Below are 18,700 nucleotides of genomic sequence, written 5' to 3'. Positions count from 1 at the left end.
AGAGGCCAGAACAGGGAAAGTTAGGGGATCTCAGTGGAGTGGTTGGCACCCCAAAAGGCCACCAACATAGCCAAAGCCAGCTCCCTTTTCACGAAAACCAATTAGGCTACCTTCAAGGGGCACAGAAAAACTGTGTGGACTTTCCCTAACACGGGATTGGGGAGCCTCTTTAAATCTACACTGTGAGGTCCACTGAGCGACGACTGCATCTGAAATTCTGCAGAGAGGCAGAATTGGGAAGTGACCCCCGGAGAGGGTAGATGCTGGTTTATCTTGATAGTCTCTTTAGTTACCTTTGTCCACCCCGTTTGCTGTTTTGGCCCCAACCTTTACAGAAATCCCAAATAAACACTTCTTCCACTCCATATTCAAATCCGGTTGTCTATTGATTCCCGGTGGCCGTCCTGTGGGGACTTTGTCACACTCGTTACCAGTCCCTGTCTTATCATTTTGTCAGACTTTTTCAAATGCTTATTTTTCCCCATAGATTTTACTTGACCTCTGAATAAATACCCCCATTACTCACGCTCTTTTCCACGCACCTTCCTCCATGCACAGAGTGCCACCGTCACTTTCCGCTATTGCACTGCCCACTGTACCACCCCCTCCTCACTTCCACAATTACATTTTTGTGCCATCTCCCTGCTTTTGGTTGTCCCTATCGATATGTTTTTGATGGCCGGTCCCTGCACTTCTACCTCATTAATTTTCACCGTGTCCACTGAGTTTTTTTATCTGCTATTCGCATGGATAAGATTATAGCTCATTGAAAACTAAATGTGCCCTTGGGAACTATGGTTCACTTTTCCAAATTTTCGAGTCTTTTAATTTTCTGACATTTGTCGAGGCTTGAATCAGGTTTGTTCAAAAAGGTTTTCCTTGTTTTCATTTTTTGGCTTTTTTAAATGTGTGCCAGGGCAATTTTGTTTTTATTATTTATTTCATTTTATTTGCCCATCTGATCACTGATCATTCTTCTGTGATGCTGTGCATGTATTGTGCAAATCAACACTCTCTGGATTTCAGTTCCAGGGCAGCCACCGTGAATGCATGGTTAATTCTTAGAAGAAATGTGTGTTCTTATTTGCTGAATATTTCTAAAACATTTGTTATGAACAAAAACCTGTCCTTTGTCCCATGGGAAAAACCGTAACCGGACATTGTGCTCATTGTATTTTTGGGCAGCATTTGATTATTACGTTTATGCATTTTTCTAGCACTAATTGAATCCCTCACGCAAACTGGGCAGGCATCTGATGAGCAGTCACAAAGCACAGATCATACGAACCCTCGTCATCGAAACCCGGCAGGCGAGACCCCTTCGACCAACGGTGACGCAGTTGGGGAAGGAAGCAAGCCCTACACACCAGACCAAGTGGAAGCAGTAAAACGGTACAGACGACATCTATTATTAGCATAATATAGCTAAAATGCTTGCCTTGTCACAGCTCTAATTAGCCCAGCCCTCAGTCTGTCTTCTGTTTATTTATGATGCAGTTTTATATGTTATGTGATATTTGTATAGCGCCTGTTGTCATTAGTATAACCTTGAAGCGCTATGACGTGGAGCACCTTCTGTAGACAGTAGTTTGTGTTGAAAGTAAGGAAGGTGTGGTAACGTGTGTGTGCATTTATAGGCAGATAGAAGGTAGGTAGAGAATGACTGTGCCTCTAGCAGCTGCCCTTATTATAAAAGAGTGAGGCAGGGTGCTGTCAAATTGCCAGAGTCAAGCTATGTGACAAGTTGGGCAGAACTTTGCGTGGGGCTCAGCTATATTCTAACAGTCGTAGGCCTGAGTGGCCTAGGGTGATGTATGTTTAGGACAAGGTATAGACAAATAGTGCGTAGCTCAAAGGTGTAATTGAAGCACAGTGTTTTTAGTCATGCAGTGCAAACCGTGTATGTGTGGTAAGGAGTGCTGTGATCCGCTAACTGACTCCTCTTGTGTGCCTGAAATCCTGGGAGGGAGGGAGGGAGGGAGGGAGGAAGGGAGGGTGGGTGGCGGCTAGCTCTCTAGTTGGACGTGAGATCGGGGACGTCATTTCACCAAAATGCCAGGGGTAGCGGAAGTGACATCACACGACCCTTGTCTCCCTGATGACATCACAGGAAGTGAAGTAATTTGACCCCACCCCGAAGTGATATTGCGGGAAGCGATGGAACACGACTTTTCACCTGTTGACAAAACAGAAAGTGGCATCACATAGCATTGTACACTACGAAAAATATGGTTACAATATCACTATAATGTTATGTACATTTCATACAAGAATGGATCGCCGTATGTATCGTTAAGATCAGTGTGTATAGGCCCATATTACCAAATTACTGTGAATGCAAGCAGACGTACATGACCAAATGTCAATGATGTGTTATTATTTAGCACTTACGCTTAAGCGCTTTATATAGAAAAAATATACACCCAATATCACCCTACCTGTGTTAGTAGTCATTTATCGACCTCAGAAGGATGAAAGGCTGAGTTGGGGCGTTTAAGAACAGGCAAAATCAGTGACTCACCCCCTGAAGTGTGCCTGAAATAAACCTTTAATGAGTCTAGCAATTATTGTATAGAATTCCAGAATGACACGTTATTTGGTATTCCTATTCTTTCTTATTTATGGTCACCGCTGAAAGTGTTAGACTTGTGGCACTCCTGTTCTTCTTTTTTTAAGGGGCCTGAACAAGAAAGCCAGCCACTCCAGAAGAAAAGAGCCACACGGTGCTTGCCACAGCCCAGGAGCTTGCATTACAAAAAAAAGATTTTATTTTTATTTAGAGGTCGCAAGGGAGACCTCTGGCGACCCCTAAATGACGTCCCTGCGTGAGATCCGGAGTAAGTGTGCAGGGGTGTTGAAGGGAAGAGCCAGGTTTTGGGTGCCTTCCTGAAGGCAAGGTGGTCGTCCATGTAGCGGATGGTTAATGGGAGGGAGTTCCAGATGGTGGGTGCTAATGCATGAAGGGTGCCTAGAGATACTAATGTTCAGATTACAGAAATAATGTTTATCATTTCATATATTGGCAGCAGAAAATGGTACACAGTACCAGTACATGATGAGTTAATGACACTATGCAGTCAGTGGAGGAAAAAGCAATTGACTGTTAATGTTATCACAGAAACAAAACTGGGCTAAAACATTTGGGAGGTTTGTAGTTAATTAGGGTAACCACAGAAGATACAAGTAACTGTTAGGGAAACAAAGAGTAAGAGAGGAGCAAAACAGCTCTGGCTTTATCTGCTGTTTTAAGGGGAGAGGGAAAATAGCAGAAAATGGTATTATTATGGCAGTGCACTAAAGACAAGAAGCTCAAGCAGTGTTTAATAAACTGGCATGAACAACAGATAAGTGGTTTGGGGTGGATGAAGAGGGCATAGGTAAGTGGGGAGGGAAGGATGAACATAGAGGGGTTGGAGAGGTATAGGACTGATTTGAGGTTAGGTGTGGGGACATTATCGGTAAATGTGACCTGTAAGTTCTGACGGGTTGTCAGTTGCACAGCTAGGAGAGGGGCCTTAACTGCAAGGTAGAATAAAGAACAGAGGTCTACGCTAAGCAAAATTGGCAGTTTGTTGTTTTGTGAACAGCCTAGATGGTGCCATTGGTCAGACAATAGCCGAGTGAGAGGATTGAGGATGGAATGGGGAGTAGCGTGAAGGAGGCAGGAAGCAGGAAAAGCAGGGTATGCCATGTCAGATACTGAAGAATTTGATGGCCATGATGGTGGACTCTGAGAAGCCAACACTGCCGAAGTGCAGTCAGTGCATGGGTAAATTGGACATTCCCTAAGGGTAAAACATAGCAAAATGTGCAAGTTATCCAGAATATTTCTTGGAAAATATGTTTTATATTTTTCACACTATATAGAAGGAACCCGGTAAACACTGGCCCACCAACGAGTGGGGAGTGTCTACTCTGTCTGAACCCAGGGGGTTGTCTAGAATTTAATTATACATAAGACAGAGCTGAAATTACAGGTTGAACCACAAAAATGACTAACAATGGTCAAAAGCCATCTTAAAATCAATAATAAAGTTTTAATCAATTATTAACAAAGTTAAAAAGTAATTAAATCGCAGGGTTGTCAAAACCAACACATATGTCGCATGACAAGCATAAAACATAGGAAATCGTTAATTTCAATCAATGATTATTATTCACAGATTACCATGTGTACACCCTAGAAGACTCTTATTGTGTAAAACTCTCTCCTTAATATCCGGTGAAACAATTTATAACTCTGTTGAAATCCAGCGTTATCTCGAAATGTTTCTGTTCATAAGCAATTAATCAAGAACATCCATCAGGAGGATAAAAGGTCACCAAAGTCCTAGTCCAAAAAGCAATATCCAATTTTGATAGAGCTGGATTGGTGTAACCTCTAGGGTTAGAAAGAAAGGACAAAGGGTAAGCGCTATGTCGCTAGTTTACTTTGTTAGAGTCACAAAAATGTGAACTGGAGAACCAAAAAGGGAAATTGGTACCTTCAATGGTTCTCGTGGTGGCTTTCAACTTCTTTTGTTCAGTCGGAGTAGGTTGATTAGTAATCCCTACTATGTATCTATCACAAGAAAAGCGCACATTATAGCTTTTCAGATAGGCAAAAATCATACTCAACATCATCTCAAAATGTGGTTGCAGATAATAAAATCTGAAATCATTGAATCATGAGTTAGCTACCAGGGACCTCACCTTTACAAGGCCGCGACCACTCTCACAAAAAGGTAGAGCGTGCTGTGGCGTGGCGCTGTATATAGGACGAAACTTAATTCGAAGAGTGTCAGAGATTTAGAAATGTGGACCTGGATGTAGGTTTCCTAAAGGGAAAAAGGGGCAGACTTTAGTTAGCTCATGTGGGCTGGAGTATGAGTAGTTAAAACTCTTAATTGACAGGTATAAAGTGTGGAATGTACCTTAGTTCACATTTCTAGCGGAAATCATAGTAGACTCGTCAAATTGAAATATTAAGAGTCGCTTTAGTTCAGTCCAGCCGTACCCTATGAAATTTGATAGGCAGCCGTTAGTGGGGTAAGAACTCTTAGTGCATCATATTCATTGCTTCTAAGATCATTATGATCTCGCAAAGTAGAGATATTTTAGTGCAAGATTTTATCGGGAAATGTAAGCCCATCTACCTGTAGTCGTGATATCGGTGACTACAATGTCAATGGAGGGCTTTGTGGTGTCTCAAATGGCCGTAGATGCCTGGTTTGCTGGCTTCCTTGTAGGTGGACGCGACAGGGGCTGTAAATAGAATGGGGTGATCCGTCAATTTCTGAAGCAAATCTAGAATTCTAACAGGGACTAATGTGAATACCGGACTTACCAGTAGCCTCTGCTAGAAGTAGCAATACACAGCGTCTGGCGCTTGTTGAACACAGGGATGTGTTTCTCTCCTTTTTCATCTGTACACGGTGAGCCACGCGTGACTCTTCCGTGTATATATGTTGTCAGGGTAACCCGACGGGATACAAGCCTCCCATTGTCAGTCTAGCTGCCGATAGTGCGTACATACTCCCTCCATGTTGGAGTGGAGTGGCGCCCAGTTAAAGTGAATGGGCATTACGGGACGTTGCCTCGTATGGCCCTCGCGATTGAGATAGAATACAATTAGGCTGGCACGGGCAAGAAATATTAAAAATAATGAATTGGTAAGAGTAGAGTTAAGGAGAGAGGTGTACACAATAAGAGTCTTCTAGGGTGTACACATGCTAATCTGTGAATAATAATCAGATTGAAATTAACGATTTCCTATGCTTTATGCTTGTCATGCGACGTGCTGGTTTTGACAACCTTGCGATTTAATAACTTTTTAACTTTGTTAATAATTGATTACAAATTTATTATTGATTTTAAGATGGTTTTTGACCATTGTTAGTCATTTTTGTGGTTCAACCTGTAATTTGAGGTCTATTTTATGCATAATTAAAGTTTTATATTTTTCTGCAGGATGAAGAAGAATGTTGTGCATTGTAGCCATGGGGGAAGAGATTAGCCAATTGTTCTTTGGGGCACATCCACAGAGTGGATGCAGTTTGAGTCTGGGATATTGTGAAGATAGTGATTTCCAGTCTGAATTGTTGTTTGATGTGAAGATTCTTAGAACTTCCTGAAATAATTGATTTGTCTGCAAGTTGTTTGGGGTAATTGTGATGTATTGTTGCCAAGAATCATGAACTGCTGAAGTGTGCAGATTAATATTTATGGTCGTTGACTGAAAACCTGTCTTGGTAATAGCTTCATTTTTGTAGCATGGGCCAATCTGCCAACAACCTCCCTTTACCTTTTTATACAACTTCATGGCAAACTCATGCAGCTATCCCTCTGCTTCATACTTTGCTTGCAATGTGTCAAACTTGGCTCTTCCATGCTTTCTTTTTAAACATTATTCTGGTATGGGTTGTGTACTATTGCAGTGCTCATTCATTGGGAATGCCCACTGCAGAATGGTATTTTGTGTGGGATTATTTTTTTTTGGTCTGGCGAACCACCTTAGTATGGTCTGCTGATCCAGATACTCCCAAGATAGGATGTGAATATCTGGATAAATTTGATTGGGTCCACTGTCAGGTAGAGCTGAATCCTCAGATCAATTTGTTTACCGCCAACCAGATCATCAAGTGTCAACTGCTCCACTAGCCAGATCATCAAGTGTCAACTGCTCAAGTGAATGTCCCCAAGGTTTTTCGGGGATGGATTGGTTTTTTGATGGCATTTCATTTTCATTTCATTTTTAAGAATTTCCCCCAAACAGGGTTCCGCTTATGTTCATTTGATCTTTAGAGTTTTGTTTTATTAAAAAAGACGAGTTTATTCCTTTCCTCAGAATTCTTTTGAGGTTTCATCTAGTAAGCTGAATCCTGGCTTTTGCGCTTCTGATGTTGGTTGCTTTTGAACCTCTGCATTTATACCTCTTGAGGGTACTCCGATAACCACATCTTTAGCTCAGCTATCACGTCTGTAAACAGTATGAGTAAGGAGCCGGTCCTATCTTTTCTGATTTCTCTAAGGAAAGAGTAACTTGACGCTTCAAGACATTCTTCCTAGCATATTACAAACCTCACTCTGGGTATTATATTCTCCACTGAATTCTTCCAAGATGGAGAAGAGTTTGCCTTCACCCTAAATGGGTATTCAGCTTCTGAGTCCCTAGATTTCAATAGTACTGGATTGGGCAACCAACTTTTTGTTAATTATCCTGTAGGTGATTGTTTCAGCTAACAATCCTTTGTTGACAAATGTTTTGGCTAACTATCTTTGGTTGAAAAATTAGGATCTAATGCTTGACCTATTTGGTCATTGATCCTTAGGTCAATAATCCTTCAGGCAAAGTTCCTGGAAGGGTCTTTCCGTTTAAAAGAAAATGAACAATTCACAAATAGAAATGGAATGTAACCATCTGCTCTGCATCTTGCTATAAAGACCTACCGAAAAAATGATCTCCTTTGTTATTTTGTTAAGCACAATGAAAAAAAAGAAACTGTGCTTATTGGATAATGCAGTGACAATAAACCCAGCTTTCCATGTTTGTCAAAGTTTTTAATGACAAAGAAATCCCTCAAAAAACGTACGAGTGTCTTTGTACAACAGTAAAGTCCTATAAATTGCAGGCCTTATTACTCGATTTAATTTTCCACAAGCGTATACTATATATGCACGTGAAATAACACTTGTGATGTATTTTATGGTTTGCCATATTTTGATGGTAAAATTCAAATGTACTCTTACTGGGTGGGAGCAAATATTTACTGTGATCCTATTTAAAAGATAGACTGTATGGCTTCCACGTTACAGGCTAGAGGATTGGAATAGTTTGAAATACATCAGGTGCTGGACATCTTCTATTTGATAAAGGAACCAATTCCTAATATGTGGTTTCCGGTCCTTATCAGAATGTTCATGTTGTTTCACTATGGTGAAAGCTCCATACTCTAAAGATCTCAAAGAAACGGTTCTGTGTTCAAAGTAATGTAATCATTCATACAATTGTCCCCTTTCATTGGTCAAATTAAATCTGGCCTTTGTGTAGTTTTCTTCTCAATAGTTAACAAGAGTTGCATTGTGTCTTAAAATTCCCTGACCAACGTTAGGAAAATCCATATCATGTATCTGCTTCGAAAACTTTGGCACTTCCTTATCTTGCAATATTGGAGATGATGTAAAAGAAAGTACACAACTAGCCCCAGCTCGATCAATCGATGAAGTATCCCTCACGAGCCACCATCTGACAATCTGAGGTTTTGGAATCATCTTTTATTTTTCACAGATAGTTGCAACTTCTTGATTAATTTCCATCTCGTGAGTGGAATAGGTTATTGATTTGCAAGTCTCATTGTGTCTATTGTCTGTGGAGAGGTATTCGGTGGACAGGTTAATGCCATTCTGTGTGTCTCCATAGCACACCTGCAGTATTTTGCACGAAGGTTTGATCTGTTGTTTCTTGATCAATCTTCTTAAAGGTGTGTTATCTGTATCAGTTGGCAGCAAACCGTCAGTACATAACTCCACTCATTCCAGTTGTGAACTAGTGACCCTGGGGCAATCATCTCCCCTAAGTAGCCCACACTTCTGAACAAAAGGGTTTTTGATCACTGATGTGTTTAAGGAGAGTTGAGTGAAAAATATCCTTACAGGGGAGCTCACCAAACTCCTAACGACCTGGTAACAATCTGCTGTGTTCCTCCTTATCTTCTGTGTACTGCTACAGGGGGCTCGTCATTGAACTTGTAGGATGCAAATTAGGGCTATAGGATGTCAACTCTGCGACATAAGGAGCGTTTCTGGGCATTTAAAAGTGCACTCCAAATTCGCAAACAGGATGAGCTTTAAAATGTCCAGAAACTGGGGTTATCGCCCCCGCATCTGTTGGGAACAGGCACAGGAGCAAACCATGACTGAGTAATGTCTGGCCCTGTCATGATTTTTTTTTTTATGTGGCAGCCTGTGTTAAACCGTGGCTGTTGCACCAGCATTTCCATCCCCCAAATAGGGATGGAATTGCTTTTTTCGAATGGATTGTGTCCTCCCACGTATTCCTCATCTTATGATAATTTGTTATCTCCAGCTTCGCTGCTTTGAAAAAAAAAATTCTCTCGGCAGAGGGTGCTGTGCTCGAGGTCGTGGCGTCGATTGTCCCTCGACGGACTCCGTACTCTGTCGACGTCACTGATGATATAAATAGCTCGAGCTGCGACCGTTGCTTCAGTTCCATTTTTCCGATCGCTTCGCTATCGAGAACGGCACGCTTGAGATTTTCTGTGAAGAAAATGTCGTCATCTTCGACTCCTTCGACACCCAAGACTGGGTTCAAGAAGTGCGTAGATTGTGGATCAAAAATGTCAATCACGGATCCTCGTCGGGTTTGTCTCTGGTGTCTCGGCTCCAGTCACCGGACCGACGACTGTGTTTCCTGCCAATACATGACCGAGAAAGCTCTTCGTGAGAGGAGAGGTAAACTGTTGGTGGGGAGGGAAGCCTCTTAGAAGGCTACGTCCAAAAAACATAAGAAAGCGACTGATTCGAATGAATCGGATTGCCATAGGCACTCCAAGAGATCTCGATCCAGGAGTAGATCGAGACACTCTTCTTCCTCGGCCAAAAAAATGAAGAGGAGACGTAGATCTCCCTCATCATCATCTTCAGAGTCGACCGAAGAAGTTCGATGTCCGACAAAATCGGATTCTCCCAGAAAATGGGAAGAATTTTGTAAAAAGATGATGGAGGTATTTGAGAATGCGGCCCGACCCCCTCGAATGAACCTCGGAAAAGCCTTACCCCTAAAGTCGCTCCATTGGATGACAAAGGGAAGTCCAAAACTACCATGGTAAAAACCGGTAGTGTCGGGGATACTCGAAAAACTAAAGTCGTCGTCGAGGACTCTTCGAGAGTCGAGCACCTCTCCGGTGCCATATAAAAAACATAAGTCGTCGAAGGCTTCGACGATTTCATCGACGCCATCGGCGTCGACCGTTTCGGCATCAAAACCAAAAACAACATCGACGCCCGTGTCGCAGTCATCTTCGAAGTCATCGAAGATTCCTTCGACAACTTTGAAGCATTTCTCTATTCCTTCGGCGCGTATGGTTTGGCGAAGATTCACTCCGTATCCCAGATCAGACTTTTTTAAGTCTATGTCCTCAATTTATGAGGAATCTGGCTCAGAGGAAGACGAAGTTACTCCTTTTGGAGTTTCATATGCCACAAAGCAAGTTCCTGAGGAACTCATTGATCAAGAATCTAAAATGAGAGACCTTTGTGACACTCTACATTCTGCCAGTGGGATTGACACCTTCCCAGAATTAGTTTGCCAGACCTGATCCTGCAGAGCATGCAGACTCTGGGTACAGGAGTCTTATGACCAGAGTAATTGAGTATATGGGTTGGGGTAACACTTCACCCATTTTTGAACAGGATGACACGACGGATATAATTGTCAGAGGTCCTCAAAAAGATCCAGTTCTCCCCTTTCACAGGGCTCTTCAGAGGACGTTGGAGAAAAACTGGGAAAAGCCTGAGAGCATTGCTGCTGCAGATAGTAATTTTCCCAAGAAATACAGACCAGCTGGTACGGATCCCGAATACTTAAACAAGCATCCGACTCCAGAAAGTCTAGTCATTCAGGGAGCATCCACATCAAAGCAAACTGCATATTCCACTATCCCTCCAGATAGAGAGGATAAAAAAGTTGATGCCTGGGCACGTAAAGTTTTCACATCCGGCATTATGGCCCTTAAATTGACAAGTCACCTGTACCCTGGCCAGGTTTACCCATACCCTGTGGGACTGTATTTCGGCGGCGGCTGATCATATTCCGGAAGGCGAGGAAAGTGAAGGCTTCCTGAATATAGTCAAAGACGGGAAGGAGGCAATGGGGGAATGTCTTCAGTCTGGACTGGATATTGCTGATAGTATCAGCAGATCCATGGCTGCAAGCATTGTGCTACGCAGATTTGCGTGGTTGAGGAAGTCGGGGGGGTGGGGGGGTTTGCATCAGACGTGCAAGCCAGATTCCTTAACATGCCCTTTGATGGCTCGAGGCTGTTTGGCAGCAAGGCTGATGAAATCCTAGAAAAACTTCAGACCTTGAAAGCGGTAGCTAAATCGCTTGGCGCCTCCATGCGCCAGCCTCTAAATCCCTATTCCGGCTCATCTTCCTGGAGGGGTCGTTCTTTTCCTTACTACTCCTCATTTGGTAGAGGAAGAGGACAGGCTTCTCAAAGGGGCAAAAGAAACTTCCCTCGTGGAGTACGAGGAAGAGGTGCAAAATCAGCCTCAGGAGCGGCATCTGTACCCTCAGCCACTCCTGCAGCCGCCTCCAAATCTCTTTGAGACCTTGTTGCACAAAACACCAGTGGGAGGCAGATCCCTCAGCATCTGAAGGAATGGCAGGGCATTACCTCAGATGCTTGGGCACTGGAAACAGTAGCCCAAGGTTACTGTGTCCCCTTCCTAAAAAGGCCTCCGAATCATCCACCGGGAGCCAACTCCGCCAAAATTCCAGATCCGCTCCTGTTGCAGGAAATTTTAACCCTGCTAGATAAAGGTGCCATGGAACAGGTACCTGTAGCGGAAAGGAACAGGGGATGGTACTCCCCATACTTTCTCATTCCAAAAAAGGACAGAGGACTGAAACCCATCTTGGACTTGAGAAACTTGAACAAGTTCCTCAGGAAGGACAAGTTCAAGATGGTGACTCTTTCTCAGATCCTTCAGGCTCTCCAACTCCAAGATTGGTTGGTATCATTGGATCTTCAGGATGCTTACTTTCATGTGCCAATCCATCCAAAGCACAAAGTACCTGAGGTTCGCGATTGGCAATTTTCATGATCAGTTTCGAGTTCTGCCATTCGGGTTGCCCCGAAGGTTTTCACCAAACTGTTAGCGGTTGTGGCAGCCAGTCTCAGGAGAGGAGGTATTCACATATATCCCTACCTGGACGACTGGTTGATCAGAGCAAGTTCTCCAATACAAGCTCAGGAACATCTTTCGATCACTTGCCACTTCCTCCACAAATTGGGCTTCTCCCTCAATTTCAAGAAGTCTCATATGATACCATCCCAAAAGCTCCAGTTTATCGGAGCAGTCTTGGATACTTCCTCAGGAAAAGCCTCGCCTCCCGACGTGAGAGCTCTCCCGATCCAGCAGATGGTAACGAAGTTCCAGAATGCCCAACGTCTATCGGCCTTCGATTTTCTCAGGTTGCTCGGCATCATGGCATTCTGCATTTTCCTAGTAGCAGAGGCCAGGTTGAGAATGAGATCCCTTCAATGGGCACTCAGAACTCAGTGGTCCCAGTTCTCAGGGAATATGTCGGATCTTCTGCAAGTCCCGAGCGCAGTTGCTCAGGATCTTCTATGGTGGGCTTGCAATGACAACATTCTCAAGGGAGAATCTTTTTGGCAACCATGGTCGGAGATAACAGTAGTGACGGACGCCTCACTCACGGGGTGGCTGCACACACCAAAGATCTGACAATCAGCGGTCGTTGGTCTCCATCGGAGTCCAAACTACACATCAACCTTTTGGAGCTGAGGGCAATCAGACTAGCGCTGAAGGCCTTTCTGCCCTCTGTACAGGGAAAGAATGTCCTGATAATGACTGACAACACGGTGGCCATGTACTACCTCAACAAAAGAGGAGGAATAGGATCACTACCACTGTGCAGAGAGGCAATGCAGCTATGGTTCTGGGCAATACGAGAAGGAATCTCTATCAGCAACTCACCTAGCCGGAGAGAAGAACACGGCGCAGACGCTCTGAGCTGGCAGAGCATGGTCTCTCACGAGTGGGAGCTGGCTCAGGAAGTCCTTCTGGAGATCTTTGCCCTTTGGGGAACCCCTCAAGTGGATCTGTTTGCCACCGCGATCAACCGAAAGTGCGATCAGTACTGCTCAAGGGAATTTCCTCAAAGAGGAGCTCTGGGAGACGCATTGGTAGTGGAGTGGACGTTTCCACTGCTGTACGTGTTTCCCCCAGTCCCTGTGATTCCTCAAGTAATCAGGAGGTTGAGAAAGTTCAGGAAAACCATGATCCTAATTGCCCTGGATTAGGCCAGGAGGACGTGGTACCTGGGCCTTCTAGACATGTCCATCTGCCCTCCAATACGTCTTCCACAAATAGAGGATCTTCTCTCGCAAGACGAAGATCGGGTTCTCCACCCAGAGGTCAAGACACTCAACCTTCACGCATGGTTTCTGAGAGGTTGAGATACAAGGATTGGGATCTTCCGGATGACGTAATGGAAGTCTTGCTTTCGGCCAGAAGGCCAGCAACAAAATCTTTGTACCGATGTCGCTGGAACAGGTTTAGTAACTGGTGCAAAGATAAGGATGTGGACCCTTTTCAGTGTGGCACTCCAGTAGTGCTCTTTTCTATTACATCTAGCCAACCTGGGGCTCCTGATAGGAAAAATCAAAGGATACCTTGCTGCGCTGTCCATTTTCGAGCGCACTTCGGAAGAGGTTTCATATTTCAAAATACCATTAATCATTCAATTCTTAAAAGGGCTTACTAACGTATACCCTCCAGTACCTTTTCATGTCCCAACTTGGGATTTAAATTTAGTACTAAAATGTTTGACTTGCATACCTTTTGAGCCTCTGCACTCCTGTCCATTGAGGCTTCTAACACTAAAAACTGTCCTTCGAGGGGATTGGGTCCCCCGACGTATTCCATATCTATGACATGTAATCACCACAGCTGTGCTGCTTCGGAAACTTTTTTCGGCGTCTGCGTCCTGCGTCGATGATGTCGATGCGCCGTCGTCGAGGACCTCCTCCGACGTCTGACGTCATCCGATGTGATAAGTAGGACGCACGACGCCCCTAGCCTCAGTTCCGTTTTTTCCGCGAACGTGTTGCTTCGTGATTCTCGGTTTACGCCTCGACACTTTAGAGTTCTGTTCTTCTCGGTTCTTCGAACCTGTTCGTTTTGTGAAAATCCTTCGTGTGAAGATGTCTTCTACTTCGTCTTCGACCCCGCGTCCGGGTTTCAAAAAGTGCGGGGAGTGTGGGTCCAAGATGTTGGTGACGGACTCGCACGACGCCTGCCTCTGGTGCCTCGGGGAGGCCCACGACACGGATGACTGTATCGACTGCCAGTCGCTCACGTCCAAAGCCTTACGCGAACGTAAGAAGAAGTTGTCGGTAGGTCGGGTGTCCAAGGCCAGGAAGTCGAAGTCTGCGGGGCTTTCGACGGATGATTCGAGGGGTTACTCCGCGTCATCGTCGGAAGTCTCGTGGGTCTCCTTCTAGGAGTCGGTCTCGCCACTCCTCAGCCTCTTCGAGGCATTCTCGGAAGCGCCGACACCGGTCGTCTTCCAGGTCCTCTTCGGAGGACTCTGCCCGGCACGTCGCTTACCCCACCAGCCGTGCGACGCCGGAGGAATGGGCTTCCTTCGGGAAGAAAATGCTGGCGATTCTTGAGTCGCAGGGTACTATGCCGTCCGCGCCCCCGAGTGGGGTCGGTCAAGAGAGGTCGAGAGACACCGCTCGCAAGAGTGGTCAGCACGAGTCACGGGAGAGGCCCAGTTCGGACAAGGAGACTCGTTCTCGACGTACCCGTTCCAGGTCCCGGTCCTCGACGCGTTCGAGACCGCATGCACCTGTGAGGTCTTCGAGGAAGACATCGACGTCTGAGGCGTCAAGGGCATCGACAGGCTTTCTCGAGGCTCCGGCTCCGAGGAAGTCGTCGAAGCCGTCGACGCTCAGGTCGTCGAGGGACACGCTCGGGGCTCCGGCTTCGAGGGCTGTGTCGACGCCGCCATTGCTGGAGGCGCTGCATCTGACGTCGACGCCGATTTCCTCGACGCCGATCCTCTCGGCATCGATGCCGGTTCTCTCGACGCCAGCGCCGATTCGCTCGACGCCTTTCGTGTCGGAGGTACCCCGTGGCACGGGAGAACCCCCTAGGAAGGCTCTGGTTAAGAGCAAGCACTCTCGGGTGCCTTCTTTTCGCCACCTGGACTATATTTCAGAGGCGGATGAGGATTCTGATGGCCTGGTTCCTAGTCAGGTTCCAGATGAATATGTCTCGGGCCATAGTCAGTTTGACGATTTGAGACAGTCACTGCATGATGCCAGTGAACTGGACACCTCTCCGGAGGTGGAGTTTTGTAGGCCTGAGCCTGGCTCTCATGCCGATTCCTCGTACCGGCGCCTTATGGCTAGGGTTTCTGAGTACTTGGGATGGTCTGCTCCCCCAGGGGAGTTTGTGCAGGATGATCTGACGGACATCCTTGATGTTGGTCCCCCAACTGATCCGGTACTGCCGTTCCATATGGCTTTACAGAGAAGGGTGGCGGCGGCTTGGACTGCTCCGGAGAGTCTCCCTGCGGTGGGCAGATCCTTGTCGCGAAAATACCGTCCAGCCAGTAGCGACCCCTGCTACTTCACCAGGCACCCTACTCCGGAGAGTTTGGTGGTGCAGGCGGCCACGGCCCCGGCAAAGCAGGCGTCGTACCCTACCATCCCTCCTGATAGGGACGACAAACGTTTTGATGGCTGGGCGAAGAAAGTGTTTTCTTCTGGTGGTATGGCGCTTCAGGCGGCCAACTCCATTTGTGCCTTGTCTCGTTTCACACACACTCTGTGGAACTGTGTTGCGTTAGCGGCTGAACATATTCCCGAAGGGGACGAACGGGATGGTTTCCTTGCTATGGTCCAGGATGTTAAGGATGCCATGTGTGAGTCCGTTCAGTCGGGTTTGGACTTAGCGGAATGCGTCAGTAGGTCCATGGCGGCGAGCACCGTGATACGCAGGTTTGCGTGGTTGCGGAAGTCGGGGTTTGCTCCTGATGTGCAGCCTCGGCTCCTCAACATGCCCTTTGACGGTGAGCACCTTTTTGGCAGCAAGGCTGACGAGAGCCTTGAGAGGTTGCAGACCTCGAAAGCTGCAGCAAAGTCGTTGGGCGCTGCAGTTCGCCAACCTCCGCCTTTTCGTCCTAGGGGACAGCAGTGGAGGGGTGGTTCCTTTCGCTATTACTCGTCCTTCAGTAAAGCGAGAGGAGCTGGCAGTCAAAGAGGCCAACGCAGGGGTACCAGAGGTGGACGACAGGGTACCCGTGGTGCCAAGGCCGCTCGGGCAGTTGCCTCTTTGCCCTCAGGTAACGCCGCGGCCGCTCCCACTCAGTCATGAGGCCATGTCCCATGGTTCGCCGTTGGGGGAAGGCTGGCGCAGCATCTTGTAGAGTGGCAAGCCATTACTTCAGATGTGTGGGTTCTGGAGATCATAACCCACGGCTACTGTCTTCCCTTTCGGCACAGGCCTCGCGACAATCCACCGGGGAACCTCTCTTTGCAGAGTCCGGATCCGCTCCTTGCGCAGGAAATTCAAGCCCTGCTGGAGAAAGGCGCCATAGAACTGGTGCCTGTAGCGGAGAGGAACATGGGATGGTATTCCCCTCATTTTTTGATTTCGAAGAAAGACGGGGGATTGAGACCCATCATGGACTTGCGCGGTTTGAACAAACTCCTCAGGAAGGACAAGTTCAAGATGGTTACTCTCTCTCAAGTCCTCCAGGCCCTTCCGCTTCAGGACTGGTTGGTGTCACTCGACCTCAAGGATGCTTACTTCCATGTGCCGATCCATCCCAAGCACAAGAAGTACCTGAGGTTCGCGGTTGGCGACTCGCACTTTCAGTTTCGGGTCCTGCCGTTCGGATTGACCTCCGCCCCGAGGGTTTTCACCAAGCTCATGGTGGTGGTGGCAGCGCATCTCAGGCAAGGGGGATTCACGTCTACCCCTACCTGGACGATTGGTTGATCAGGGGGAGCTCTCCCGAGCAAGTCCTGGATCATCTGTCCGTCACCTGCCACTCCCTTCACAGGCTGGGCTTCTCCCTCAATTTAAAGAAGTCCCATTTGACGCCAACACAGCGGCTCCAGTACATCGGAGCAGTGCTCGACACTTCCCTGGGGCAGTGTTTTCCTCCCCAGGTGAGGGCTCTTCACATTCAGCAGATGGTGCACAAGTTTCAGCATGCCCAGACGCTCCCAGCGTTCGAGTTCTTGAGGCTGCTCGGCCTCATGGCATCCTGCATTCTTCTGGTGCCAGAGGCTCGCCTGCGGATGAGATCTTTGCAGTGGGCGCTCAAGACGCAATGGTCGCAGTCCTCCGGCAGGTTGTCGGACCCGGTTCAGGTGCCGCCCTCGGTCGCCCGGGACCTTCTGTGGTGGGCCGTCGAAGGCAACTTGATGAAGGGGGCTCCTTTTTGGCTTCCCTGGCCGGAGGTGACGATCGTGACGGATGCATCCCTCACGGGTTGGGGAGCTCATGCCAACGGGCTGACAGTCAGCGGTCGTTGGTCTCCGTCGGAGTCCAGACTCCATATCAATCTGTTGGAGCTGAGGGCCGTCAGGCTAGCCCTGAAGGCTTTTCTGCCGACTGTGCGAGGAAAGAGGGTCCTGATCCTGACGGACAACACAGTGGCCATGCACTACCTCAACAAAAAGGAGGGGGCAGGGTCACTTCCTCTGTGCAGGGAGGCGATGCAGCTCGAGTTCTGGGCCATCCAGCAGGAAATTTCGATCTCGGCAGTTCATCTGGCCGGAGACGAAAACGTGACGGCGGACGCTCTGAGCAGGCGGAGCACGATCTCTCACGGGTGGGAGTTGGCTCAGGAGATTCTCCTGGAGATCTTTGCCCTTTGGGGGACCCCTCAAGTGGATCTCTTCGCCTCCAGTGTCAACCGGAAGTGCGAAAGGTTTTGCTCCCGGGAATTTCCTCCAAAAGGAGCCTTGGGAGACGCGTTCGTGGTGGAGTGGTCGTTCCCGCTGCTGTACGCGTTTCCTCCAGTCCCCGTCATCCCGCAAGTGCTGCGGAGGTTACGGAAGTTCGGTTCCTGGATGATCCTCATTGCTCCGGCGTGGGCTCGGAGGAGGTGGTACCCGGACCTTCTCGACTTGTCCATCTGCCCTCCGCGTCGTCTTCCCTACCGAGACGATCTGCTCTCACGGGAGGGGGGGGTTCTCCATCCAGAGGTCAGATCCCTCAACCTTCACGCTTGGCTTCTGAAAGGTTGAGGTATATGGATTGGGACCTCCCTGAAGACGTGATGGAGGTGTTGCTTTCGGCCCGAAGGCCAGCAACAAAGTCTCTGTACCGTTGCCGTTGGCGTAAGTTCTGCGACTGGTGCCGAGTTCAGAATGTGGATCCTTTTGCATGTGACATCCCCATGGTTGTGTCCTTTTTACTTTCTTTGGCCCACAGGGGCTTGCAAATGGGTACCATTAAAGGTTACCTGGCGGCGCTGTCCATCTTTAAGCGCTCGTCTGAAGAGTGTTCTTACTTTAAAATCCCTTTAATTTCACAGTTTCTGAAAGGGCTCACTAATGTGTTCCCTCCGTCACCTTTCCTGGTGCCCGGTTGGGATTTAAACCTTGTTCTTAAGTTTCTTATAGGTGCTCCGTTTGAGCCTTTACATTCTTGCCCTTTGAGGCTGTTAACTCTGAAAACTGTGTTTTTAGTTGCGGTTACTTCTGCTCGCAGAGTGAGTGAGTTACAGGCACTTTCAGTTAAGCCACCCTTCACTGTATTTCACAAGGACAGGGTTGTCCTTAGAGTTTGTCCTTCTTTTCTTCGGAAGGTAGTGACGGAATTTCATTTGGCCCAGAAGGTTGTTCTTCCGGCATTCTATCCTCCTCCGCATCCTGGTAAGGAAGAGGAGAGGCTCCATAGGCTTGATCCTAGGAGAGCTTTAAGC

The 18,700-nt window shown here is 47.3% G+C and overlaps 1 protein-coding gene across 1 annotated transcript in view; it reads left to right on the top strand.

The window, feature by feature from the left end:
* Positions 1 to 18,700, top strand: part of DNAJB12 (DnaJ heat shock protein family (Hsp40) member B12) — a 658,221-nt gene that overhangs the window by 144,179 nt on the left and 495,342 nt on the right. The window contains exon 2 of the mRNA XM_069610521.1: positions 1,218 to 1,392. Within this exon, the coding sequence (XP_069466622.1) occupies positions 1,218 to 1,392 (175 nt within the window). The remainder of the gene's footprint in view (positions 1 to 1,217; positions 1,393 to 18,700) is intronic.

The sequence above is a fragment of the Ambystoma mexicanum genome, chromosome 8 (assembly GCF_040938575.1).
Source record: "Ambystoma mexicanum isolate Mex_15411 chromosome 8, UKY_AmexF1_1, whole genome shotgun sequence".
Classification (NCBI taxonomy): Eukaryota; Metazoa; Chordata; class Amphibia; order Caudata; family Ambystomatidae; genus Ambystoma; species Ambystoma mexicanum.
This window is presented reverse-complemented; position numbering and strand designations above follow the sequence as displayed.